The sequence below is a fragment of the Leucoraja erinacea genome, chromosome 31 (genome assembly GCF_028641065.1).
Source record: "Leucoraja erinacea ecotype New England chromosome 31, Leri_hhj_1, whole genome shotgun sequence".
In the NCBI taxonomy this organism is placed as follows: domain Eukaryota; kingdom Metazoa; phylum Chordata; class Chondrichthyes; order Rajiformes; family Rajidae; genus Leucoraja; species Leucoraja erinaceus.
This window is the reverse complement of record NC_073407.1, coordinates 1,518,234-1,544,659: the sequence shown is the minus strand read 5'-3', so window position 1 is coordinate 1,544,659 and position 26,426 is coordinate 1,518,234. Positions and strand designations below refer to the sequence as shown.

Here is a 26,426-nt window from a genome sequence, read left to right as displayed (position 1 = left end):
CTCTGGAACCGGCAATCTGCCTTAAAACAAGGACTCTGCTTGTCAAATAACACCAGGAATTTCTTTGCCCAGATGTGATAAACCTTGATTTTTCTACCTAAAAGTGGAGACACATTCACGGAATAACTTCAAGATGGACGTCAGCTCTTGGGATATCTAGCGTGTTTCAGAGATACAAAGTAATGCACAAAGCTGTGGCGAGTTTTCTTATTGAATGGCAAAGAAGACATGAGGGGCCGAGTGGTCTACACCTTGTGTATGGAGTCGTACAGCACGGAAACAGACCCAACTCATCCCTGCCAACGACCAAGCGGGCCCATCTAAGCTAGTCCCGTTATGTCCACGTCTGGCCCACATTCCTCTGAGCCTTTCCATGTTGCTGTCCGCATGTCTCAATTACTTCCTCTGACATCAAGTGTTGCAGTATCTCAATGGGTCAGGCAGCATGTCTGGAGAACACTTGCATATCTAGCTTCCTCTGACAGCTTGTTCCACTTCCATCCTCTGGTGAGTGGAAGATTTGCCCCCGGGTCCGTATTAAATTTTACTCCTCTAGCCATCCACCCTTGTCCTAGGGTTCTTGATTCTACTGTCCTGGATAAATGCTGTGCATTTACTGTGTATTTTCCATTATCTCTGAACCCTATCAATTCTCCTCATGATCTTGTACACCTCCGTAAGATCACCCCTCATTATCCTGTGCTCCAAGGAATAAAGTCCTAGCCTGCCCAACCTCTCCCTATAGCTCAGGCCCTCAAGGCTAGGTCGCATCCTCGTTAAATGTTACAGGTCAACACCTGAAATGCATAAACTGGTGTACACTGCAGTTACTTGCTGTTGATTACAATTGCACCAGATAGATTAAAAAAAAATGATGTTAGAAATAGTTGTCAAAATAAGTGTTGCAGTGGTGATAACTGCCCCTGTGGACAGTGTTAATTGGACAGTGGGGAGAGGGGAAAGTATTTTCTTTATTTTTGGCAGCAGATCCTAATCCCTTGGTTCTGAATGGTTTGTAAAAGCATGATTATTGAAAGGTTGAGTAATGTTGGTGCTGGTGGTTGTTGTTGACTCTTCCCACCTTCAGAGAGACCATGGAGTGAATGCACTGCAGCAGTCTCTGAGTGGTTTGGTTTTAATTTAGTTCCGAGATATAGCATGGAAACGGGCCCTTTGGCCCAACGAGACCAAACCGACCAGTGATCCCCACACATTAACACTACCCTACACACACTAGGGACAATGTTTTTACACTTGTACCAAGCCAATTAACCTACAAACCTGTATGTCTTTTTGGGAGTGTGGGAGGAAATCAGAGCACCCGGAGAAAACTCACACGGTCACGAGAGAAAGTACAAACTCGGTACAGATAGCACCCATAGTCAGGATCGAACCCGGGTCTCTGGTGCAGCAAGTGCTGTAAGGCAGCAACTCTACAGCTGTGCTACTGTGCCACCCCTAATGATGCTGTTCGTTCATTTACACTGCGCCTTGGTCCTGTTTAGTGGTGGCCTGAACTGGCACAAAGCCCTGTGCCCAGGGGCAGTTTCTGCACACATTGAAAGTGGCAAATTTCCTTCTACATGTCAACTTCCCCCACATCTGAAATTACTTGTATAAGGAAATTGTGCCATCTGTTGAGAGAGTGCGTCTGCCAGCGCTCGTTATTTAGCCCTCCCCTGATATATTCCACCTTCAGCCCGACTCTCCCACGCAAAGATGCTCCATCTACACTAGTCCCACTCACATTCCCATCGATGTCCCCATACATATTCCTTTTAACTGTTGTTATTGTACCTGCCTCGACTATCTCCTCTGGCTGCTCTTTCCATATGAGTGGAAAACGTTGTCCCTTTGCTTCATATTAAATCTTTCCTCCCTCACCATAAACCTACTCTATGTTCTCTGGTTCTTGATTCCCTGAGTCCAGCTAAATGCACAATGACATGCAACTGTGATGGACAAGTACACAACGAGAGCTACATTGAGGTTAAAGACACTGCTTGGAATGGGTGCCAAGGAAAGACTTTGTACTAGAGTCCAAAACTCATCTGTGGTAATTGTCGTAAAAGTGCTGGCAGGCCCATCAGTGGAGATGATGCTGGCCACAGCAGTGTAAGTGAAAGGTGCAGAGCTCGGTGTGATGGCAGGAAGCTTGATGTCCGATACTGGTATGCTTTCATATTCATTGTTCTCATGGGCAGCCTCTGGCCTTGATCAAATGCACGGGTCTCCCTGCTGGGTTAATGTTGTTTTATCCTTTGCAATCCTGACATTTCACGGGCAACACAGATGGTTTAATGACATGTGAAGTGTGTGATTGGCCTTCATGGAGGTGCTTTCAACGTTGCTTTCTGCTGCTTGTCACAGGAAGTCCTGCAGTGGTGCGGCTCCAAGTGCAACAGGTTTGAACGGCTGAAGGCCACCTACATTTCCAAGGGTATCCGTGACAACGAGCGGAGTGGGCGTGCCCGTGTCAGGGTGATGGAGGAAGGAAGGGAATCGGAACGGCTGCTGGAGGTGAGCATCCTTCTCCGAAACGTCCACAAGCTCTCACTTTAGATTAGTATCGAGAAACAGCACACAAACAGACTCTTCGACCCACCGAGTCCACACCGACCGGCGATTTCCCCCCCCCCCCCCCCCACCGTGCACTAGCACTAACACACACACACACACACACACACACACACACACACACACACACACACACACACACACACACACACACACACACACACACACACACAAAAAGAGTAATTTACAATCTTTAACAAAGCCAATTAACTTGCAAACCTGCACATCTTTGGAGTGTGGGAAGGAAACTGAGCACCCAGATAACACCCACGCAGTCACCGAGAACGTACAAACTCCGTACAGACTGCACCCGTAGTCGGGATCGAACCTGGGTCTCTGGCGCCGCAAGGCAGCCACTCGATCACCGTGCCACTTCCTGTGTGATGTAATGGTAGTAAGAATGGCCTTTCGGGTTGCAGTTTGCTGCAGTACCAGCAGATGTCACCACTGAGTCAGGGAAATAGGACCCTTGACTTGAGTCATGTCAACTAGCAGCTGCCTATTTTACACTAACATTGCATTGGTCCCATTTATTAATGATTATTCTGACGTTGTGGGGCTAGTTGACATTCTTCCCCTCACCTACACTATTTACAGTGGCTAATTAACTTGTTCACTAGCACGTTCTTGATGTGGGAGGAAACCATGGTGACAGGAAGAACATAACGACTACACACGGACCGCATGTGAGGTCAGGATTGAACCTGTTCTCTACGGCTGTGAGGCGATGGCACTGTGACACGCAGGGTGGGAGGAAGTGTCCACCTGTCATTTATAATAAGTTCTAGGAGCAGAATTAGGCCTTTGGGCCCATCAAGTCTACTCCGTCATTCAATCATGGCTGGTCTATCTTTCCCTCCCATCCCATTCTCCTGACTTCTCCCCATCACCCCTGACACCCGTACTAATCAAGAATCTGTCGATCTCCACCTTAAAAATATCCATTGACTTGGCCTCCACAGCCGACTGTGGCAATGAGTTCCACAGATTCACCAACCACTGACTAAAGACATTCCTCCTCATCTCCTTTCTAAAAGTCCTTTGATGGGAAGTGTGCACGCTCGACAAGAGTCCAGGAGGTTTGTAAACCATGTGATTAGGGTCCTTGTTGGAGCGATGGTTCCTTGATGCAGGGACATAACCGTTGGTTTAAATCCTCCGTTATCCTGGTTGAAAGTGTGTTGGGTTTGTGACAACCAAACTGTTTTGTTTTGAAGATTCTTGGACCAAAGCCAGATCTGCCCGAAGGATCGGACGATGAAATTAAAGCTGATGCATCCAATCGGAAAATGGCAAAATTGTACAAGGTATGAAGCATAATTCAAATGGGTACAAAGATTGTTGGGAATGGGATAAGCAAGTGGAACAGCAACAGCTGCACCACCGGACCGTCAACCATTCGTGCTGCTTTATTGTCACGCGTGAAGTTCAAACGCACAGTGCAATTAGTTCCTTCCAAACGGTCCAGTGGAGTATTGCCATGTAGAGTATTGACATAACCCCGATTAGTAAATTGTACAGAAATAAGGCACAGAGCCCGCATGCAAGAGGTGCCATGTTTTGGCGCCATTTTGAAAGTCCACACTTTAGTGGTTATGAGCGGCGCCTGTTCCAGGCAAGTCCCAGCCTGCTGCAGGCCTCCAGCCATCTCCTTCCCCTAGACGTGTGGATTTTCCCTCTCCTCTCCCCACATGTCCGGCTGTGTGCCCCAGGGGAGCTGCTGCAGCCACCTCGCTTGTGCTAGCCAGAAGCCCTCCCCCCCCTCCTCCTCGTCTGTCGTGGTTGCCGGCTCTGGTCTTCGGGGGCCGAGCGTGGTCAGCTCGGCGGGCTACATACCACGGTCCGCCGGGTTCGCTGAGCAGGGCCGGGCTCGGTGGCTTCCCCCTGTAGTCCACGGCACTGAGAGCTTCTCGGGCTGACTTCATGGTCGGCTGTTGTAGCCAGACCATGGGCTGTCATCAGTCTCACAGCCTCTGGATGGGGGGGGGGGGGGGGGGTGCGTAAGTTGAGATCTGAACCTACCAGCCCCGTCCCCTCTTCCTCCTCCATCGGTGGTGGACCCAGGTGTCATTGGGGGTCCTGTGGGTGGAGTCGACAATCAGCTGAGATTATTGTGACGAGGGATGGTGTGACATTGTGCCCGTCTGACTACCCCTGGTGTAGGGTGGCAGAGTAGTGATGCTCTGCCCCAGCTGGTCTGACCAGTCCAGCACCAGGCTACAGGATGTTACTCTCTCAGCCAGCAGGAGGTCTACCCATCAATGTGACGTGTAGATCATTGTGATCCGAGTGTAGCAATGTTACAAAATTTTGAGATTTAAAAAATCAAGTCTGAAATTTATCCCATCAGATAAAGCATAACAATAAGTTTAATTTGACACCTAATTCACTTTCATATCTCAAGTAATAAAAAAGTTATGACCATTTTCATACCCGGAAATTAGCATCTTGTTCCCTATTAATTTTCTATGGACATAACAGAAAAGCTGTGATCGAGGACAGTCAAAAACCCATAACCTTCTTAAAAATTAAGAGAACTGAATGAAATTTTCAGATCATAGATTGAACCATTCTGAAACAAATATAAAATAATCTTACTTGGAGGACCTGAAATTAAAGCATATAATTATTTAGCTACCCAATTGTAGCTAATTTCAAACTTCAATTACTAGATCTAAACATCTATCCATTTCTTAATAAGTGATTAACATTTTTAAATAGCCTAAGTGTCCAAAAAATATTCACAATAAAACATGATTTTTAAATCTCATTTACATCAATTTATAGTCCAAATTGAAGGAATTTAGTGTTCAATTGCTGTAAATTAAAGTCAATTTAAATCGGCTTTCTAGTGGGATCCTGTGAACGCGCTGGTTTAGAACGTTCACATTGCAGTGGATTTGTGGCCTCAAATGCCCAGAAAAATACTGCAGGATATAAAGAGCCCAAAATGAGCTACTCGCTATAGAAAACTTTATATACAGGGTTCTTAAGAAGCCCCTTTTAATGTAAAAATAAGGTACATACCTTTAATTGTTTGCTTTATAAAACCCTGGGGCTGCGAGAGGTCGCGGGTTGAAAGAGTGGTTTTTAAACTACTATAACTATTATACAAGGCCATAAAAACTAATAATACCTTTTGCGACGGGGTCTTTCAGCGATTTTCCGTTAATGATTTACTAGGCTGAACATTTTCGATTGCAACAGCCTAGTAAAAATCGCGTTTTAAACCCGCCCCCTCTAAAAAGCGCCAAAATCACACACGCGGCCTGGGGGCAGATTCTCATCGACGATTCGGGTAGGTTTTGTAACATACCTACTGAGGGTGTATGGAATGTGGTCAGAACTGAGCCACCCCATCCAGTGATCCAGCGACGACCAGTATGGATCTTGCCCACAAATCTCCAATCTACTGTGTATTTTTCCCACCTGAAAATCCATCTATCTCAACCTCCATATCCATATTCAACGATGTTCTCCATGGTTCCCTGGAGGAAGACATTGTCTTTTATCCCAATTCTTAGAGCTTTTTTTTCCCCCCAGGATCTCTGGTTTTCTCCCACATTCCAAAGACACACAGGTTTGTAGGCTTTCTGACCGACATACACTATAAACCCACTGACTCCCATGGCTATCTGGACTACACTTCTTCCCACCCTGCTTCCTGTAAGGACTCCATCCCCTACTCCCAATTCCTCCGTCTACGCCGCATCTGCTCCACGGATGAGGCGTTCCACACCAGGACATCTGAAATGTCCTCACTATTCAGGGAACGGGGGTTCCCCTCCTCCACCATAAATGAGGCTCGCACCAGGGTCTCTTCCATACCCCGCAACACTGCTCTCTCTCCCCATCCCCGCACTCGCAACAAGGGCCGAGTCCCCCTAGTCCTCACCTTTCACCCCACCAGCCGTCACATACAAAAAGTAATCCTCCGTCAGTTTCGCCACCTCCAACGTGACCCCACTACTCGCCACATCTTCCCATCTCCCCCCATATCTGCCTTCCGCAAAGACCGCTCCCTCCATAACTCCCTTGTCAATTCTTCCCTTCCCTCTCGGTCCACCCCCTCCCCGGGCACTTTCCCTTGCAACCGCAAGAGATGCAACACTTGTCCCTTTACCTCCCCCCTCGACTCCATTCAAGGACCCAAGCAATCGTTCCAGGTGCGACAGAGGTTTACCTGCATCTCTTCCAACCTCATCTATTGCGTCTGCTGCTCTAGATGTCAGCAGATCTATATCGGTGAGACCAAGCGGAGGTTGGGCGATCGTTTCGCCGAACACCTCCGCTCGGTCCGCAATAACCAAGCTGACCTCCCGGTGGCTCAGCACTTCAACTCCCCCTCCCACTCCGTCTCCGACCTCTCTGTCCTGGGTCTCCTCCATGGCCACAGCGAGCAGCACTGTAAATTGGAGGAACAGCACCTCGTATTCCGTTTGGGGAGTCTGCACCCCGGGGGCATGAACATCGAATTCTCCCAATTTTGTTAGTCCTTGCTGTCTCCTCCCCTTCCTCAGCCCCCCTGCTGTCTCCTCCCATCCCCCAGCCTTCGGGCTACTCCTCCTTTTCCCTTTCTTGTCCCCACCCCCCCCCGCCCCCGATCAGTCTGAAGAAGGGTTTCGGCCCGAAACGTTGCCTATTTCCTTCGCTCAATAGATGCTGCTGCACCCGCTGAGTTTCTCCAGCTTTTTTGTGTAACCTTCGATTCTCCAGCATCTGCAGTTCCCTCTTAAACACAGGTTTGTAGGCTAATTGGCTGCAGTAAAATTGTAAATTGTCCCTAGTGTGTCAGATAGTGATAGTATGCGTGGATCGTTGGTGTGCATGGACTCGGTGGGCTGGAGGGCCTGTTTCCGTGCTGTATCTCTAAACTAAACTAAAAATTCCCACCCAACTCCTCCTCAAGCTTGTGATTAGAACGGCCACTGTTTATTAACTGAGTCCTGTTGAATTTTATTCAGTATCCTGGTGTCTTGGAGATATTTTACTATTGACTTTGGTGCACTGATTTGTACCTGCCACCTTCAGCGTAGGTTGAGGTCCTGTCACCAGTTTGTAGGCAACATCCCTCTGGATAGCAGTCATTCCATTCCAGCACAAACTGTTGCCATGCTACTGTAGGTGGGCATCCATTGTGATGGGCTGGTTTAGCCCAGTATCTATGGAGTTCTGACTGGAGTAGTGATCTGTGGACCACACTGTGTAGACTTGGAGATTTAGAGCCTCTTGAGTGGCTGAGCGTGGGTATTAGATGTCTGCCTGGGCTCCATGACAAGTTAGAGTCAATAGCTTACATCCTGATGACTTTCATAACCTGGATTTTATACAGACGACCCATGTAGGTCAGCACCCGTGATGGACTGGGCAATGTCCACCAATTTTCAATCTTCTTCGGTCCTGACGAACCAGACAATATAAGCACGACTGCTCCACCTGTGGATGTTCTAGAGAATATTCATCGACATATCGAATCTCAACGGCTAGTGAAATACTTGGTGTCTACTGACCAATATTCGTTGTCTTTCTGTTCAGGTTTCAAATGCTTCTGGAGGAATTAGTATTTCCCTGGTGTCTGCAGAAAACCCCTTCAAACAGGGCACGTTGCAATCTGAGGACTGCTTCATCCTGGACAACGGATCGAACGGGAAGATCTTTGTGTGGAAAGGTTAGAATCACTTCAGCAACTGGTCGTGCTACAAAATGTAACTCTGGATGCAAAAGTGCAGCCTGGTTTTGGTCCAGGCACATCAAACGTCTACTACATCAAACTGTTAGTTGCCTGCAATTGTTTCTGGTTCCCAATGCAGAAAATCTTGCCAGTTCCTTGCTTAAGAAGCTGGATATCATCTCATCACTCTGCCCCATTCAGTGTTTGGTCCATGTGAGGTGCAAGTTTTAACCTGCTACGCAGTGTTAGTATTCCGGAGTATGGGAATGGTTTTGGAGATTTTGGTTGTGGGAAGAAGCTTGTAGGTACAGATACTGTGAAACTCTGCAGTTTGATTTTTCCAATGGTATTGCTCGTGGCTCGCAAGGTGATGTTTCACATTGCCCTGAAACTTGTCAGGCTCTCTGGTAAACTTATTGTACTGTATATTTTAAATTGAGTGGGTCATTAATAGGAATTAATGGCTTATTATCATGTTGCAGAGATCCAGTAGACAAACTATGTTTTGTGCATTATCCATTGAAGAGAGCACAGGAAAGGGCCCTTTGGCCCACAATGTCAATACTGGACGTGATACCAAGTTAAACTGATCTCCTATACCTTTACATGATCCATATCCCTCTATTCCCTGCACCTCCAAGTGGCTAGCGCAGTGGTTCAATGGTCCTTTATTGTCACGTGTACCGAGGTACAATGAAATTTGATTTACCATAGTCACATCAAAAAAAGCAACAAGATACAAAACTACATAAAGATTAAACATAAACAGCCACCACAGTGGCGTGTGAGAAGCCCCAGGGCACACAGCGTAAGCGGAGAACCACAGCTATCAGTTCAATGTCCGGGCCACACACATACTCCTTCACCGTGATGTGACCAGAGTTGTACCGACCGCTGTCACTATCTCTGCAGTCCCAGTCTGCCTGAACAGTCAGAAAGCCGTCTACACTCGCACCAGACTACGGGTCCTCATGGAGCGATGTCCCCGCAAACACCGAGATCACGGCACTCACGGCACTCCCTCTCCGTCCTCACCAGCGCAGGCAGCACGTAAATCTTGTTTTTCCAGAGACTTCACATTCCCCCACTGTGATGGAAGGTAAATAACCTTCTTCCTACTTTTCTCCCGCGCTCGGGGTGATCAAAACATTTGCGGTCGGGGCAATCGAAGCTCTCTCCGTCAGCGATCAAAGTCCCTGGAACAGGGCGATCGAGGCTCCCATGATCGTGGTGTTTGGAGTTACCATAGTCGATCCCTAACAAAGGGCCCACCAGCACCACGATGTTAGGCAGTGTGGACGGAGAAACGTTTCCTAAAGGAGTTTTCTATTTAATCTCTCCAGAGTTCCACTTGCTTGGATTAAACTACTGCCATTTCTCCATCTATTTCTGTATCTCGTTGTATAACTCGATGACCTGCATCACTGTCAGCGACCTTAATGATGCGTGTGTATGTGTGTTAAATCTGGATGGCATATGTCATCGCGGTCTCTCAAGGTCACCATTTGGCCTGGGAAAATTAGTCCATTATAAGCGATCATCTTCCCCCCCCCCCCCTGTAACCAAGGGTACCAAGCAGGCAGTATGCTGGTGAATCTCCATGGCAACCACATCCTTCCTGTAGTGGGCCGTGAGACTGCGAGCATTGCCCATGTGTGGCCTGACCAGAGCTTTGTAATGTCATCTATGGGGCGTAGGAAATGGGCAACGTTTCGGGGGTCGATCCTGACTTCTGGTACTGTCTGTGTGTGGAGTTTGCATGTTCTCCCTGTGACCAGGTGGGTTTCCTCCAGGAACTCTGGCTTCTTCCCACATCCCAAAGACATGCGGTAAATTGCCCCTAGTATGTAGGGAGTGGATGAGAAAGTTGGATAATATAGAATCAGTGTGAACGGGTAATCGATGGTCAGCATGGATTAGTTGGGCCGAAAGGCCTCTTTCATCTCTAAACTAAACAATTTACCAATGTTACAAAATTTTGAGATTTCAAAAATCAAGTCTGCAATTTATCCCATCAGATAAAGCATAAAAAGAAGTTTTTGACACCTAATTCACTTTCATATCTCAAGTATTAAAAAAGGTATGGCCATTCTCATACTCAGAAAGTAGCATCTTGTTCCCTATTGATTTTCTATGGACATAACAAAAAAGCTGTGATCGTGGACAGTCAAAAGCCCATAACTTTCTTAAAAATTAAGAGAACTGAATGAAATTTTCAGTTATCATAGATTGAAGCATTCTGAAACAAATATAAAATAATCTTACTTGGATGACCTGAAATTAAAGCATATAGTTAGTTAGTTACCCAATTGTAGCTAATTCCAAACTTCAATTACTAGATCTAAACATCTATCCATTTCTTAAGAAATGATTACCATTTTTAAATAGCCTAAGTGTCCAAATAATATTCACAAAGAATTCACAATAAAACATGATTTTTAAATCTCATTGTCATTAATATATAGGCCAAATGGAAGGAATTTAGTGTTCAATTGCTGTAAATTAATGGCATTTAAATCGGCTTTCTAGTGGGGAATCCTGTGGAACTCTGTGGCACGCGCTGGTTTAGAACGCTCCCATTACGGTAAATTTGTGCCCCCAAATGCCCAGAAAAATACTACGGGATATAATGGGCCCCAAATTAGCTACTCGCAACATTAAATTTTGGATAAAGGGATCTTAAGAAGCGCTTTTTAACGTAAAAATAAACAACCTACCTTCCGTTGTCCCCTGTATGAGATCCGGCCCGTTGTCGGCGGTCGCGGGTTTAGAGGTTAATTTTTAACCTACTATAACAATTAAAAAACCCCATTAAAACTAAAAATAGCTCAAGCGACGGAATCTTCCAGCGTTTTTCGTTAATAATTAACTAGGCTGACCATCCTCGATTTGAACAGCCTAGGGAACATCGCATTTTAAACCCGCCCCCCTCTAAACGACGCCAAAATCACGCACACGGGCTAGGACAGATTTTCAGCTACGCTTCAGGTACGTTTTACAACATACCTAAACAATTCACCGCTGCCTCTTGCCACCAATCCTGTTTTGGATCCAGATAGCCAGCTTGTGCCTTAATCTCTGGACCAGCCTCCCGTATAGAACCTCGTCAAATACCGAACTATGTAAATATTTTAAATATAATCAAATAAGAATTGTATTTGTTTAATTTATAATAAATTAAATATGTAAAAATAAACGATGTAAATAATGTCTCATGACCTACTGTTAATCTTGCACGTTGCTGCCTGGACACAGGTTGAGGTCTTGGGGGGCAATGGGCAAACCTAGTGCCACCTCCACTTGTACCTCAGCCACTCCTCACTGGATGTGTCTTCCTGGAACAGCTGCAGCGGAGTTGAGGCCGGGGTCTGTGAATTATTAGCTGGGTCAATAGATCGCGAGCGCCAAATATAAGCATTCATCGTGGACGGTCAGAAACACATTGATGGAAATTCTAAATGTTGCTTTCTTTTCTGAACTATGAAAGGTAAGCAGGCCGACCCAGAAGAACGCAAAGCTGCTCTGAAAGGCGCGGAGGACTTCATTTCCAAAATGGGGTATCCTCAACACACCCAGGTAAGACCAGTTGGGGGGGGGTTGTTTTCATTCAATTAGAGCATCAACTTAAATTGTTCAATGATATGAACCTTCAGTTTAATAATGTTGCAAAAATAAAGCAAACGGCTTGGTGACCTCAGTGGGTCAGGCAACATCCATTGTTGCAATAATGTTTATCGCATTGCTGCTCTGCAAAGATGAGCTGGAGAAGTAGTGCTTGTCATACTGAAGAATTGGATATTTACTGGGATCTAAATGGTAGAGCTGCTGCCTCCCAGTGCCAGCGGCCCAGGTTTGATTTTGACCACTGGTGCTGTCTGCGTGGATGTTGCACGTTCCCCCTGTGGGTTTCTGCCGGGTGCTCTGGTTTCCTCCCATGTTACAAAGATAATTGGCTATTGCAAATCGTCCCTGTTGTGCAGGAAGTGGATGAGGAAGTGAGATAGCATAGAACTGGTGTGAATGTGTGACCAATGGTTGATGGGCCGAAGGGCCTGATTCATAAATTATAGTAGAATTAGGTCATTCGGCCCATCAAGTCTACTCCGCCATTCAATCATGGCTGATCTAGCTTTCTCATCCTCCTGCCTTCTCTCCATAACCCCTGACACCTGTACTAATCAAGAATCTATCTATCTGCCTTAAATATCCACTGACGACCTCCACAGCCTTCTGTGGCAAATAATTCCACAGATTCACCACCCTCTGACTAAAGAAATGCATCCCCATCTCTTTCCCAATGATACGTCATTTTTATTCTGAGGCTATGGCCTCTGGCCCACTACTGGAAACATCCTCTCCACATCCACCTTTCACTATTCAGTAAGTTTCAATGAGGTCCCCCCTCATTCTTCTGAACTCCAGTGAGTACAGGCCCAGTGTTGTCAAACACTCATCATAGGTTAACCCACTCATTCCTGGGATCATCCTCATAAACCTTCTCTGGACCCTTTCCAGAACCAACACATCCTTCCTCAGATATTGGGCCCACAATTGCTCACAATGCTCTAAATGCGGCCTGAACCAGCGCCTGATAGAGCTTCAACATTATCTTATAGAGCCTCAGAACGGCCCACTCCTGCACCTATTGTCTACCGCTGTTTTTGTATTATAGTTCTCTCTATTTCAGTTTCATGCTGTTTCTCTAAACAGCATGAAAACTGAAATTGTCCAGTTACCCATTACTACAAAGCAATGCAATTTATTCACTTCAGTTTCTCTACCATTTGGACTTTGTTTTTTGGTAAGTGATATTTTCTGTTGGTTTTGCTGAAGAAGCCTCTTGTTCAGTGGGTGTGATGTGCATGACTTGGAGCTGGGAGTTGGGTTACAGCTCTCCTCTGCGTTTGATTCCCTAGGTTCAGATCCTGCCAGAGTCTGGCGAGACCCCACTCTTCAAGCAGTTCTTCAAGAACTGGGTGGACCTGTACCAGACGCAGGGAATGGGGACCTGCTACATCTCTGGGCAGATCGCCAAGATTGAGAAAGTGCCCTTTGATGTTGGAACTCTGCACGAGTCTCCAGCCATGGCTGCCCAGTACGGAATGGTGGATGATGGGTCTGGGGAGAAAACGGTAAGGACCACACCGCAATCAGAGACGCACTAGCCCGAGGCACAAGCCCGGTACAAAGCACGGGAGACACCAACCTGTCTGTTTATGTCCAAGTCATTTGCATGTATCACGGACAACAGAGGTCCCAGCAAAGATCCCTGCGGAACTCTACTGGTCACGGACCTCCAGCCTGAATATCTACGTCAACCCGAAGATAGACGCAAATAGCTGGGGTAACTCAGCAGGTCAGGCAGCATCTCTGGGGGAAAAAAGCAATGGCTGATGTTTCCGGTCGAGACTGAAAACGTTACCTATTCCTTCCCGCCAGAGATGCTGGCTGTCCTGCTGAGTTACTCCAGCATTTTCTGTCCATCTTTGGTGTAAACCAGCATCTGCAGTTCCTTCCTACACATTCCACCATAACCCTCTGCCAGTAAGCCAGACGACCAAATCATTGTTCACCCCGTGCATCTCAATCTTCTGAATGTTGCATTAAATGCAAGGCACATCTGCCAACAATGGTGCCCATCCTTTGGATGTGTACAAGCAGGGGGTCAATGCCCGCTACTGCAAGTGTGGAGGTGCTGCAAGTAAACTGCCAAGCACACAGCAGCTGTGCAAAGAGAAGCCCATTCATGTCTTGGCCTGCAACCTCTCCTCAGCTCTGGGGTTGTGCAATGGGCAGTGCGTTTCTGCTTGGGTTTAACCGGACAAATCGGGGCAGGGTTGAGGCCTGGAGAGTGTGGCAGAACACGGTGATCTGGGAGTACTGGTGCATGGTTCACTACACGTGGACAATGTGGTGAAGAAGACATTTGTGTGTTTGCTGCCTTGAGAAGGGCATTGAGTATAAATGTTGGGCCACGACGACTTAGCTGTGTGACACATTGGTGAGATGAACAACTAGGAGTACCGCGTGCATCTCTGGTTGCCCAGCTGCAGGCAGAATGTCATTAAGTTGGAAAGGGCGCAGATGTGATTTACCAGGATATTACTGGGGCTTGCGGGCGTGTTATAGAGAGAGGTTGGATAGGCTTGGACTTTTGTTTCCTTGCAGTGTGGGAAGTTGAGGGGTGACCTTACTGAGGTGGGCAAGATCATGAGGGGCATGGATATGATGAACGTTCTGGCTTTTCTTCAGGTTAGAGGATTCTAAAATGACAGTACGTAGGCTTGAGGTGAGGGAAATATTTAAGAGGGACCTTTGGGGCAATATCTTGGCTCAGGTTTGTCAGTATCTAGAATGAGCTGCCAGAGGAAGCTATAGAACAGATACAATGATGACTTTTGGAAGATGTGGACAGACGTGTGGATAGGAAGGGATTGAGGAACAATTGACCAAATGCAGGCAAATGGGACAAGCCCAACTTGATCAGCATGGACAACGTGGGCTGAAGAGCCTGTGTCAGTACTGTAGACTGACTTCAATTTGCTTGAATGTTTATTGTGTATGTTATTGTGGTGAATCCAGTTGAACCAGAATATGGAAGGGTTGGTCCCTGCACTGGAAGGTGAGTGTAGTTTGTTACGTGTTGGAGGTCAGCATGAGAAGGAGTGTGTCCCGCACCATAATGTGGGGCAGTTGATGGGTGGAGGGGAGAGCTGGCATTGTCCTTGTAGCATGGGTGGAGGGTGGAATCTGTGCTTTCAGTTTGTGCTGTTTCTCATCCCCTCAGATGTGGCGAATCGAAGGCAGTGACAAGGTGCTGGTGGACCCTGGCACCCATGGCCAGTTCTATGGAGGGGACTGCTACATTATCCTGTACGCCTACACCTTCGGTGGGAGAAGTGGCCACATCATCTACTTCTGGTGAGCTTGCTCTGATATTTATTTCAATGCTTTGGGGGGGGGGGGGGGGTTCCTTACGACAGGAGATTCCTCGTCTCATCCAGTGAGGTGTCCCAAGTCTACTTAGTCAGATGTTTATAGACAACCATTCATCTGTTGCTGCCTCTTCTACTGAGATGAATTGGAATGAACGTCTCAATGTCGTGTTTAAGAAAGAACTGCAAATGCTGGAAAAATCAAAGGTAGACAAAAATGATGGAGAAATTCAGCTGGTGAGGCAGCATCTAAGGAGAGAAGGAAAAGGTGACGTTTCGGGTCAAGACCCTTCTTCAGACTGATGTGGGGGGGGGGGGGTAGACAGGAAGAGGAGACAGTAGTCTGTGGGAGAGCTGGGATGGGGGAAGGGCAGGAGGAAGAAAGCAAGAACTATCTGAAATTAGAGAAGTCGATGTTTATACTGCTGGGGTGTAAACTACCCAAGAGAAATATGAGGTGCTGTTCGTCCAATACGCGGTGGGCCTCACTCTGGCCATGGAGGAGGCCCAGGACAGATTAGGAATGGTTGAAGTGCTGAGCCACTGGGTGATCAGGTTGGTTATTGCGAACTGAGCGGAGGTATTGGGTGAAGTGATCGCCAAGCCTGCGCTTGGTCTCACCGATGTCGAGCAGTTGACACCTGGAACAGCGGAAGCAATAGGTGAGGTTGGAGGAGGTGCAGGTGAACCTTTGCCAAACCGGGAAAGACTGCTTGGGGTCCTTGGATGGAATTACAGGGGGAGGTAAAGCGATAAGTGTAGCATTTCCTGCGGTTGCAAGGGAAAGTGCCAGGGGAGGGGTTGGGAAGAGACCAATTGACCAGGGAGTTATGGAGGGAACGGTCTCTGCGGAAAGCCAAAAAGGGGGGGGGGGGGGATGGGAAGATGTGGTCAGTGGTAGGATCCTGTTGGAGGTGACGAAAATGTCGGAGGATTATATGTTGTATGCTACGGCTGATGGGGTGGAAGGTGGACTTCCAAGGTGGACTCTATACTTGTTATGATCTCAATGTTGTCATCCATTTTGCAAATGTTTTGGATTGCTGTCCAGATCCATAAATTGAATCCCTAAAGAAAGGGGAGGCTGACTCTGCCCATGAGGTGTGTCTAGTGCCAATACTGAGCAAGTCCAATTCTCGCTATGGTAATGGGGAAAGTGCGGTGTTTGTCAGACTTGATCATCTGATGAAGATTGACTGAGGAGTGTGTTTTCACTGCTGTAGTCCATGACTTCCAAATGTATGTTACATGAGAGCCAAGACTCTGGGGGAAACTGATCTGACAACTGACTGTAAAGATGCAGTATGCAATGAGGCCCTTCGGCCCACCAAGTCCACACCGACCCGCAATACCGTGCACTAGCGAAATTCTACACACTAGGGACAATTTATACCAAAGCCAATTAACCTACAAACCTGCACGTCTTTGGAAAGTGGGTGGAAACCGATCACCTGGAGAAAACTCACGCGATCACGGGGAGAACGTACAAACTCTGTACAGACATCACCTGTAGTCGGGATTGAACCCGGATCTCTGGCACTGTAAGGCAGCAACCTGTGAACCCTCTGCCATTGATGTCAATAATTCTACAATCCAAAGACTTGTTTTATTTTTCCTCGCGATCCTTTCCCCTGGAAACGCTGAGTATTTCTGCCTCCATCCCACTGGTGTTTCGTCGTCTCTAATCGACATCCGTGGACGCAGTGGTTCTGCTCTGTTTCCCGCGGGAATGAACAAGCCCGGGCCGTGCATTACTGGGACACGAGGAGAGCGAGTGTTTAATCGGCCAATTGGTTTGTTTTCCAGGCAGGGAAGTGACTCCTCCCAGGATGAGATTGGTGCCTCCGCCATCTTGACTGCCCAGCTGGACGAGGAGCTGGATGGTGGCCCGGTCCAGGTACGTGTGTCTCTCCCTCCATGGTCACACACAGCGCTCTGCTCGGTCAACCCTTGTTGGTGATCGCTGCCAACAAATAATCTTTTCTTTTTTTTTTTTTTTTTTTTTTTTTTTTTTTTTTTTTTTTTTTTTTTTTTTTGTTTATTTTATTAGAAGTTAATACAGCACAAAACAGTACAGTGGCGCCTAATTTTAGGTGCCAACTATGTAATACCGTAATCCATTCTATGTACAACCTCTAGTTTTATGTTATAAGAAAAAAGTAAGCAGATCAAGAAAAATAAAGCAATAGAAAGGGGAAAAAGTGGAAAAATAGATGGCAGAGAGTAGAAAAACATGAAGTGTGTATATAAAAAATAAAAAAAGGAAGAGAGAAAGGGGAGAGTAGAGATAGAAGGGAAGGCCCCTTAAAAGAGAATTTTTCAAATCTGTATTCGGAGATGTAGCTCTATCCGCGTCATGAACTGAAATCGGCAATCCTTACGGCACCGCTGCATCACATGATTCCAAAAAGTCGATGAAAGGAGACCAACTCTTTAAGAATTGGTCATATTTATCTATTAGTCGGAGTCTCATTTCTTCAAGGCGTGCTATGTCCATCATATTCCTAATCCACATTTTAACAGTTGGTGTGGTTGTACTTTTCCAAAATTTAAGTATCAATTTCTTTCCAATTATTAACCCATAATTAAAAAAAACATTTTGATCTTTATTTAAATTGGTATCTTCTCCTATTATTCCAAATATAATCCATTCCGTGTTGGGTTCTATTCTTGACTTGAAAATCTTTGTAAATATATCAAATATATCACTCCAAAATTTATTCAACTTTGTACATCCAACAAATGAGTGTGTTATATTAGCGTTTTGAAACAAACATTTATCGCATCTGGGAGAGACGTTTGGATAAAATTTGTTCAACCTCGTTTTTGCCAACAAATAATCTTGGGGGTAAAATTGCTGGAGTGACCCAGTGGCTCAGGCCACATCTCTGGAGAACATGGATAGATAGCATTTTGTGTCGGGACCCTTCTTCAGAAACATCACCTATCCATGTTCACCAGAGATGCTGCCTTGATCTATTGATTTACTCCAGCACTTTGTCTCTTTTTGTAAACCAGCATCTGCAGTTCCTTGTAAATAATATTGAACATGGGCGTCAGTTCAGTTTACTTAAAGTGGAAATAGACACAAAATGCTGGAGTAACTCAGCGGGTCAGGCAGCATCTCAGGAGAAACGGAGTAGCTGAGTTTCAGGTCGAGACCCTTCTTCAGTCTGAAGAAGAGTCTTGAAACAAAATGTCACCTATTCCTTTTTCTCTAGAGATGCTGCCTGACCTGCCAAGTTACTCCAGCTTTTTGTGTCTATCTTCAGATGAAACTGGCATCTCCAGTTCCTTCCTATAGTCAAAATGGAGGCCTTTCAAAATGGAACTGTTATATTAAAAGTAATCTTTGGGCTGATGATGTGGCGTGACTCAGCAGTCCAAGGAGACGTCTTGAACAAAACAATAGCCCGAGTGTTTGCCCTTGTTTGTGTGAAGAGTCGGTGCTGTGGTTGCGTTCTATGGGTGTGTTGTGGGTCAACACAAGCTGCCTCATTCATGTCCTGGCTTCTCTGCCAGACACTATTATCTGGTTCTGTTTGTGCTTCTACAAGCCCAGTGTAGCAGGCACCAACCATTTTAATCATAGGGTTTTCTATATCAAACTCGCTTGGCTGATTAATAAAAGGCAGACCCTTCTGCAACCACCTAGTTGAAAATGTTTAATGTGCTATTTGTCCTTGAATTAGCTCACGCAGGCAGTTAAACTGATTGCTGTACTTAGAAGTGTTACTGGCTGAGGTAACTTGTTTTCCTAGCAAGAATTTATGTGATGGGAGTAGAATTAGGCCTTTCGGCCCATCAAGTCTACTTCGCCATCCAATCATGGCTGATCTATCTTTCCCTCCTAACCCCATTCTCCTGCCTTCTCCCCATAACCTCTGACACCTGTACTAATCAAGAATCTATATCTCCGCCTTAAATATATCCACTGACTTGGCCTCAACAGCCTTCTGTGGCAAAGAATTCCACAGATTCACCACCCTCTGACTAAAGAGTTTTCCTAGTTTGGAGATGTTTGTTTATCTTTTTTTTTTTTTTTTAATTTTATTTTTATTAGCAGCACAGTAAATCACATTAATACATCGCATATATCTTATTACATTATGTTGTACCACTTCATTTTTTGAGCTTTTAAAAGATAGAAATAAAAGAAATAAGGAAAGTAAGCAAGAATCGTGAAGGTGCAGGAAAGTGTTGGGAGAAGAGAACCCCTTAGGGAAGGAATTAGAGAAGGAAGTAAAGAAAAGAAATAAGACCCTAGAAAGAAAAGAAAAAAAAGAAGAAAGGAAAATCAATCGCTCTATTGTAACATTGTTTATCTTCTTTCGTCAAGTAGTTTGTACATTGTACAGAGCAGGACACTCCCCTGTATGGCTGTGTGATGTATGGTTTTGTACATTGTACAAAGCAGGACACTCCCCTGTATGGTTGTGTGATGAATCTTGGCAAGTGAGACTGGTAAGGATCTGTGAATTGAAGGGGCAAGCATTGGTGCAAGGCAGCTGGTAGTTAGACGTCACTGTACTGTGATGGTCTCCTGCCCAGTGAAGTCATTGGGGGCTGCAAATGGTGTTCGCTGTTTCTCGGCCAGTTGCTCGATATCGCTGGCGAGTCCAGCATCAGAGATGGTGCGTTAACCCCAGCCTCGGTCTTCCACGTGATCAACGTGCTTGGACGTACAGGACCCTCACCAAACGTCATTTGTGGAAATAAACACCTAATCGTGAAAATGATATTTGGAAAGCCTCGCAGGAGGAAAAAGTTTCAGTTTAGATTATAGTCACGTGTACCGAGGTACAGTGAAAAGCTTTTTGTTGCCTGCTATCCAGTCAGCAGAAAGACAATACATGATTACAATCAATCCATTTGCAGTGTATAGATACATGATCAGGGATTAACGTTTAGTGCAAGGTAAAGCCAGCAAAGTCCACTTGAGGATAGTCCCAGGAACATCGAAGAGGTAGATAGTAGTTCAACACTGCTGTCTGGTTGTGAGGTAGACCTGGGTGTCTCCATACCCCCTTGTTTAGATTGTGATGGAGGACGTATTTCTTCCCTGCAACTGAGTGTCCTTGGAATTACTTTCCCAGAAACGTGGAGGCTTCATCCTAGAATTTATAGAAACCTAAAATAAAATTTTAATTCTTAAGGAAATTCTCTGCCTCGGAGGGTGATGAAGCTGGTTCTCTGGATACTTTCAAGAGAGAGCTAGATGGGGCTCTTAAGGATAGCGGAATCAGGGGATATGGGGAGAGGGCAGGAACGGGGTACTGATTGGGGATGATCAGCCATGATCACATTGAATGGCGGTGCTGACTCGACAGGCTGAATGGCCTACTCCTGCACCTATTGTCTATTGAAATTGTGTTTTGGAAAATCGTAGGACGCTGAACTTTGGAGAAAATTGGATCTGAAGGAATTCCTTTCCCAGAAACGTGGAGGATGAATCCTTGAATTTGTGGATACCTAAAATTTAACTTGTAATTTTGAAGGAAATTGTGTTATGGAGAATGGGAGGAGGTTGGACTTTGGGGAGAATTGGATGTGATGGGATACCGTCCGTTTGGTTGGGCAGGCATGAGGGACTGGTTGACCTCCTGTTCCCGTTCCTCGTTTAATTGTTTGCACATCATCGCTAACGGACTGAATTCCTAATTCCCCACAGGGATCTGACTGCTCCAGATTCGTTAACCAGGTATTGCAGAATGTGCTGTAGCACATGGCCCTAAGGGGCAGAATGTGATAAAGTAGATGTGCTCATGTGTTGGAGTGTAGTGCCATGTTCCGGTCATGTCCTGCCTGCTCGCACGTAGTGGAGGGCCGTTGCCACAGTGTGGGGGAGTAGGCACTCCAACACCACCTCACCTAGAACTCCTTGCTTCATTCCCTCCATCACATTTCCGCCCCTCTCCTACCCGTGCCCAAACTACGGATCAAATGAAGCGTCACGTGGCATGGAGCGTAGAACAGCACAGCACACGAACAGGTCCTTCAGCTCACAATAACTGTGCCCAACATGATGCCAAGACTTTTCCCGCACTTCCCCCACACTTGTAAGTCCCGGCTCACAAGTGTCACTTTCTAAGTGTCCTCGCATCTCTGTCACAACAGTGTCTCTGTAATTGCCCGTTTCCCAGCCCGGCCCGTCGGCTTCGTGCCCTTGATCACATTCACAATAATACTTGATTAGCCAAGTATATTTTGCATAATGCAAGGAATTTCATTTGCCAAGTCAGACCTACAAATAAAAAAACAACACAAAACATATTTTAACATAAACATCCACCACAGTGACTTCTCCACATTCCTCACTGTGTTGGAAGGCGAAAAAAAGTTCAATCTCTTCCCTTTGTTCTCCCGCGGTCGGGGGCCTCGAGCCTCCATTGACTGGACGATCTTGCCTCACGTAGATGGAAGTTGGGTTCTCCGCATCGGGGCGATCCAGCCCCTGCATTGGGGGGGGGGGATGTCAGCTCCCTGCAGCGGGCAATCGAACCCCACGTCGGGGCTGGTCGATCCTCTGCGTTCCTCTAGCCTGTCCCGAGACTGCGAGCTCTCGATGGCAAGGGATCGGCTCCCATATTAAGTCCGTGCCTCGCAGTGGGGCCCAAGGTCAGTCCAAGGAGGCCTCCAGCTCCATCGATGATAGGCCGCAAAGCGCCCGGAGACGCGAGCCGGAAACATCGCGTCTCTGACAAAGCAAGAAACTGAAAAAGTTTCCCCCGACCCATCCCCCCCCCCCCCCCCCCCCCCAACCCCAAACAAATAATACAAACCGGAGAACATTTACACAAACTTATAAAATGCACTGAAACATTTTTTTAAAAGACGAACCAACATACTGTTGGCAGGGCTGCCAATTGTTCTGCGTTCCTGGAGGCAAACACTGACTCTGCTTTCATCTGTTTGGTCCCAATTCTTAGAAATTGTTTCCTCAGCCACTCCATCTCTTGACTATCTACCTTGACTGAGTTCACTAGCTCTAGTGTTGTCACGTTGCTGTGCTTTATTAGAAACATAAATAATTAGGTCATATGGCCCCTCGAGCCAGCACTGCCATTCAATATGATCATGGCTGATCATCTAAAACCAGTACCCCGTTCCTGCCTTTTCCCCCCCATATACCTTGATTCCTTTAGTCCCAAGAGCTAAATCTAACTCTCTCTTGAAAACATCCAGTGAATTGACCTCCACTGCCTTCACTTGCAGAAAATTCCACAGATTCACAACTCTCTGGGTGAAAACGTTTTTCCTCATCTCAGTCCTAAATGGCCTACCCCTTATTTTTAAACTGTGACCCCTGGTTCTGACTCCCCCAACATTGGAAACATTTTTCTTGCATCGAGCCTGTCCGATCGTTTAAGAATTTTATATGTCACTATAAGATCCCCTCTCATCCTTCTAAATTCCAGTGAATACAAGCCTAGTCGACCCATTCTTTCATCACATGTCACTCACGCCATCCCGGGAATTAACCTGGCGAACCTACGCTGCACTCCCTCAATAGCAAGAATTTAATTCTGGCGACACTCCACTGTACTACCTGGGTACGTTCTGTTGTGTTAAAGGCTCTCCTACTGATCTACATGTTGTTACACCCATTAATTTCTTGAGGGTTGATGCCAGAACACTGTTTACTTTCACTTGTTTGCACATAGTTCCCTCGAAGGTTAATGTGGGTGGGAAGTTGGGCAAAAGGCACGTTGTATCTTGGAACTTTGTGCTGAAATCTGCGTCCAATGCAGAGACTACTCTTCCCCCCCCCCCTCCTGGTTCAAGCAGAAAACTAACTGTGTGTTTGCGATTGTGTATTGGTTTTGGATTAAAACTGCACGATTACGTGATGGAATTGGCTCCGTCCTGTGCTAACATTGTTTTAATTTGCTCTAACACCCCTTACCATACCAGGAGGAATTGCTTAAGGCTATGATTGTCCTTGCATTAAAAGCCTAACAGCTAATTTGAGTTTTGATGCGAGTTTGTTTTGCCAATGTAACTGAAGCCTGTTTGTGAAATGGCCAATGTAAACATAGAAACATAGAAATAGAAACATAGAAATTAGGTGCAGGAGTAGGCCATTCGGCCCTTCGAGCCTGCACCGCCATTCAATATGATCATGGCTGATCATCCAACTCAGTATCCCGTACCTACCTTGTCTCCATACCCTCTGATCCCCTTAGCCACAAGGGCCACATCTAACTCCCTCTTAAATATAGCCAATGAACTGGCCTCGACTACCCTCTGCGGCAGAGAGTTCCAGAGACTCACCACTCTCTGTAAACCATGCAGCCAATTGGCCGGGCCTGGTGTCTGTGCCATGGGAAGGCAATGCCAGTCCAGCGCTGACACTAACAATGGTGCCAGGTGTTGCACGCCAGTGTGTTGCCTAGACAGCACCTGATGCAGTGGGACACGTCCAAAAGAGGATGCGTTCAAAGTGGCTCCCTGATTATTAACTTGTCAGTCTCAAAGCTTTTGCTGCAAACTTGTTTGAGAGAGTGTGGAGAAGAAGGCACACGTGGCTGTTATCCAACACAGGGCCCATGCACAATTAGTCACACGTAATGTATGTTATGAGTTGCCCTTTTACTGCGCACCGTGGTCTGACAGTCTGCTTCCACTAGATGGAGCTGTGCAACGCATGGGTAGAAACCTTCACCAGTCAGATTATTGAGTATGGAAGTTAGGAGGTTGCGTTGCAGTTGTATAAGATGTTGGTGAGGCCACATTTAGAGTATTGTGTTCAGGTCTGGGCACCACGTTTCCTATAACAAGCTGGGAAGGGTACAGAGAAGATTTACAAGGATGTTGCCAGGACTAGAGGGTGTGAGCTAAAGGGAGTGGTTGAGTTGGCTGGGACTCTATTCCTTGGAGCGCAGGAGGGTGAGAGGTGATCTTGTAGAGGTGTATAAGATTATGGGAGGAATAGATTGGGTAGATGCAGTCTCCTGCCCAGAGTAGGTGAATCGAGGATGTAGGTTTAAGGTGAAGGGGAAAAGATTTAATAGGAATCTGAGGGGTAACGTTTTCACACAAAGGGTGGTGGGTGTATGGAACAAGCTGCCAGATGAGTTGTTGAGGCTGGGACTATCTAAACATTTAAGATGCATCTAGACAAGTACATGGATAAGGCATGTTTGGAGGGAGATGGACCAAATGCTGGCAGGTGGGACTAGTGTAGATGGGACCTGTTGGCCGGTGTGGGCAAGTTGTGCCGAAGGGCCTGTTTCCACACTGTATCACTGTGACTCTATAAATGCATTGTGGGCAGCACTGTAGCTGCAGCAGGCTCACTGCCCAAGCTCCAGCGCATGCAGAACCCGAGCCAGACTTCTGTTTGATTTTGTGAAGATGCGAGTGGGTAGAATCTAAAATGAAAGGGCCAGCATTCATTTAAATAAAACATGCAGCTTCCCTCTGGCTTGACGAGGAGCTCGGATTAATGTTTACACTATTCCAACACGAGTTCCAGAAAATGTCCTCCCATTTTCTTGCAGCTGCGTGTGGTGGGGAATCCCCACTGGGCATCCATTTTGATGCCCACCTCTGCACCGTGATTGCTGCTAACGTCCAAGTTCCGATGTTCCAGCAAATCTTTCATCACAAGTTCCAGAACCCTCGGGCTTCCTGACTATCTTTGAATTCGCAACAAAGTTTGTAAATTACATTGATGTAATTCCAATCAACTAAAGTCCATTATCTGTAAACTTGGGAAGTGGTTGGCAGGGATGGAAGACATTTTGAAACATCTATGGAAGTGGAAATGGTGGAGTGCTGTCTCTCAGGCCAGTGACCCGTGTTCAATCCTCACCATCCCTGCTGCTCCAGGGACTTCACACTCCCCTAGGTAACATGGGTCGGCAGATGAACTGGCCCCAGTGTATAGGTGGGTTATGGAATCCGGGGGGAATTGGCCCTGTGGCAGCTTCACTCTACTGGTGATCTGCTGGCCAAGAGCTGGAATTCACACGGACCGTGGTGTACCAGTCATCAGTGATCGGAGTAGAATTGGGCCATTCAGCCCATCAAGTGAACTCCGCCATTCAATCATGGCTGATCTATCTTTCCCTCTTAACCCCATTCTCCTGCTCCACATAATCCTGACACCCATACAGATCCCTGGAGGAGTTGGCTCTGGTTAGTGACTGCTCTTGCTCCCGCGCTGAGTTGGGGGTTTTAGTGGAGCTTTCTCGGGCCAGGGCTTGCTAGTGCAGTACTCTGGGCCCCAGATGGGGAGGGAGGCGTGGGTGAGAGAGAGGAGGGTGGAATTCCAGAGGGTTCCTGTGAGAATGGTGCTGCCTGTCAATGTGAGGGGGGGGGGGGGGGGGCTTGTGCTCCTGCATTGTTTAATTGTCTGGGTGCGATCCATTGGATGTCTTCAGATTTGACTGCGTTTGGTCACTTTCCCCACCCAGTGTCTGAGTCTCGTTGCCTGTTCCCCGTGCGAGCTGCTGACTGCTGTTTCTCTCCTGGGTAGGTGAGAGTGATCCAGGGCAAGGAGCCAGCACATCTGATGAGCATGTTTGGAGGGCAGCCGCTGGTGGTCTACCAAGGTGGCAGCTCCCGGGACGGTGGGCAGAGCGCGCCCGCGGACAATCGCTTGTTCCAAGTCCGAGCCAGCAGCTCTGGATCCACCAGAGCAGTGGAGGTTAGTTGGTGATCATGGTCTCTGATGGACAACGCCTTTCTGAAAGGGCAAATGACAAGCCTTGTTCTCCATGCTATTACTTTTGAAGAATTGCTTCCACTATTATAAGGGCGGTGCAGTGACGCAGCGGGTAGAGCTGCTGCCTCTTGGCTCCAGAGATCCGGGTTCAATCCTGACCACGGGTGTGGTCTGTGTTTGGAGTTTGCACGATCTCCCTGGGACCGCGTGGGTTTCCTCTGGGTGTTCCGGTTTCCTCCCACAACCCCAAAACATTTGGCCTCTGTAAATCTACACTTTTTTTTATGTTATCCCACTTTCTCATTCACTCGCCTTCACAAGTTATAGGAAGGGAATTAGGCCATTTGGCCCATCGAGTCCACTCCGTCATTCAATCATGGCTGATCTCTGCTTCCTAATCCCATTTTCCTGCCTACTCACCATAACCCTCGACACCCGTTCTAATCAAGAATCTGGTGCGTGGGGAGTGATTGACAAAATGGGATAACGAATGAATGAATACGTTTATTTGGCCAAGTATTCACATACAAGGAATTTGCCTTGGTGCTCCGCCCACAAGTGACAACATGAC

The 26,426-nt window shown here is 46.7% G+C and overlaps 1 protein-coding gene across 1 annotated transcript in view; it reads left to right on the top strand.

Moving 5' to 3' along the window:
• LOC129711822 (gelsolin-like) overlaps positions 1 to 26,426 on the top strand; it is an 88,257-nt gene that overhangs the window by 34,903 nt on the left and 26,928 nt on the right. Inside the window, exons 5-12 of the mRNA XM_055659758.1 lie at positions 2,371 to 2,520; positions 3,795 to 3,884; positions 8,113 to 8,245; positions 11,736 to 11,824; positions 13,165 to 13,380; positions 15,036 to 15,169; positions 16,990 to 17,080; positions 25,667 to 25,837. Of these exons, the coding sequence (XP_055515733.1) occupies positions 2,371 to 2,520; positions 3,795 to 3,884; positions 8,113 to 8,245; positions 11,736 to 11,824; positions 13,165 to 13,380; positions 15,036 to 15,169; positions 16,990 to 17,080; positions 25,667 to 25,837 (1,074 nt within the window). The remainder of the gene's footprint in view (positions 1 to 2,370; positions 2,521 to 3,794; positions 3,885 to 8,112; positions 8,246 to 11,735; positions 11,825 to 13,164; positions 13,381 to 15,035; positions 15,170 to 16,989; positions 17,081 to 25,666; positions 25,838 to 26,426) is intronic.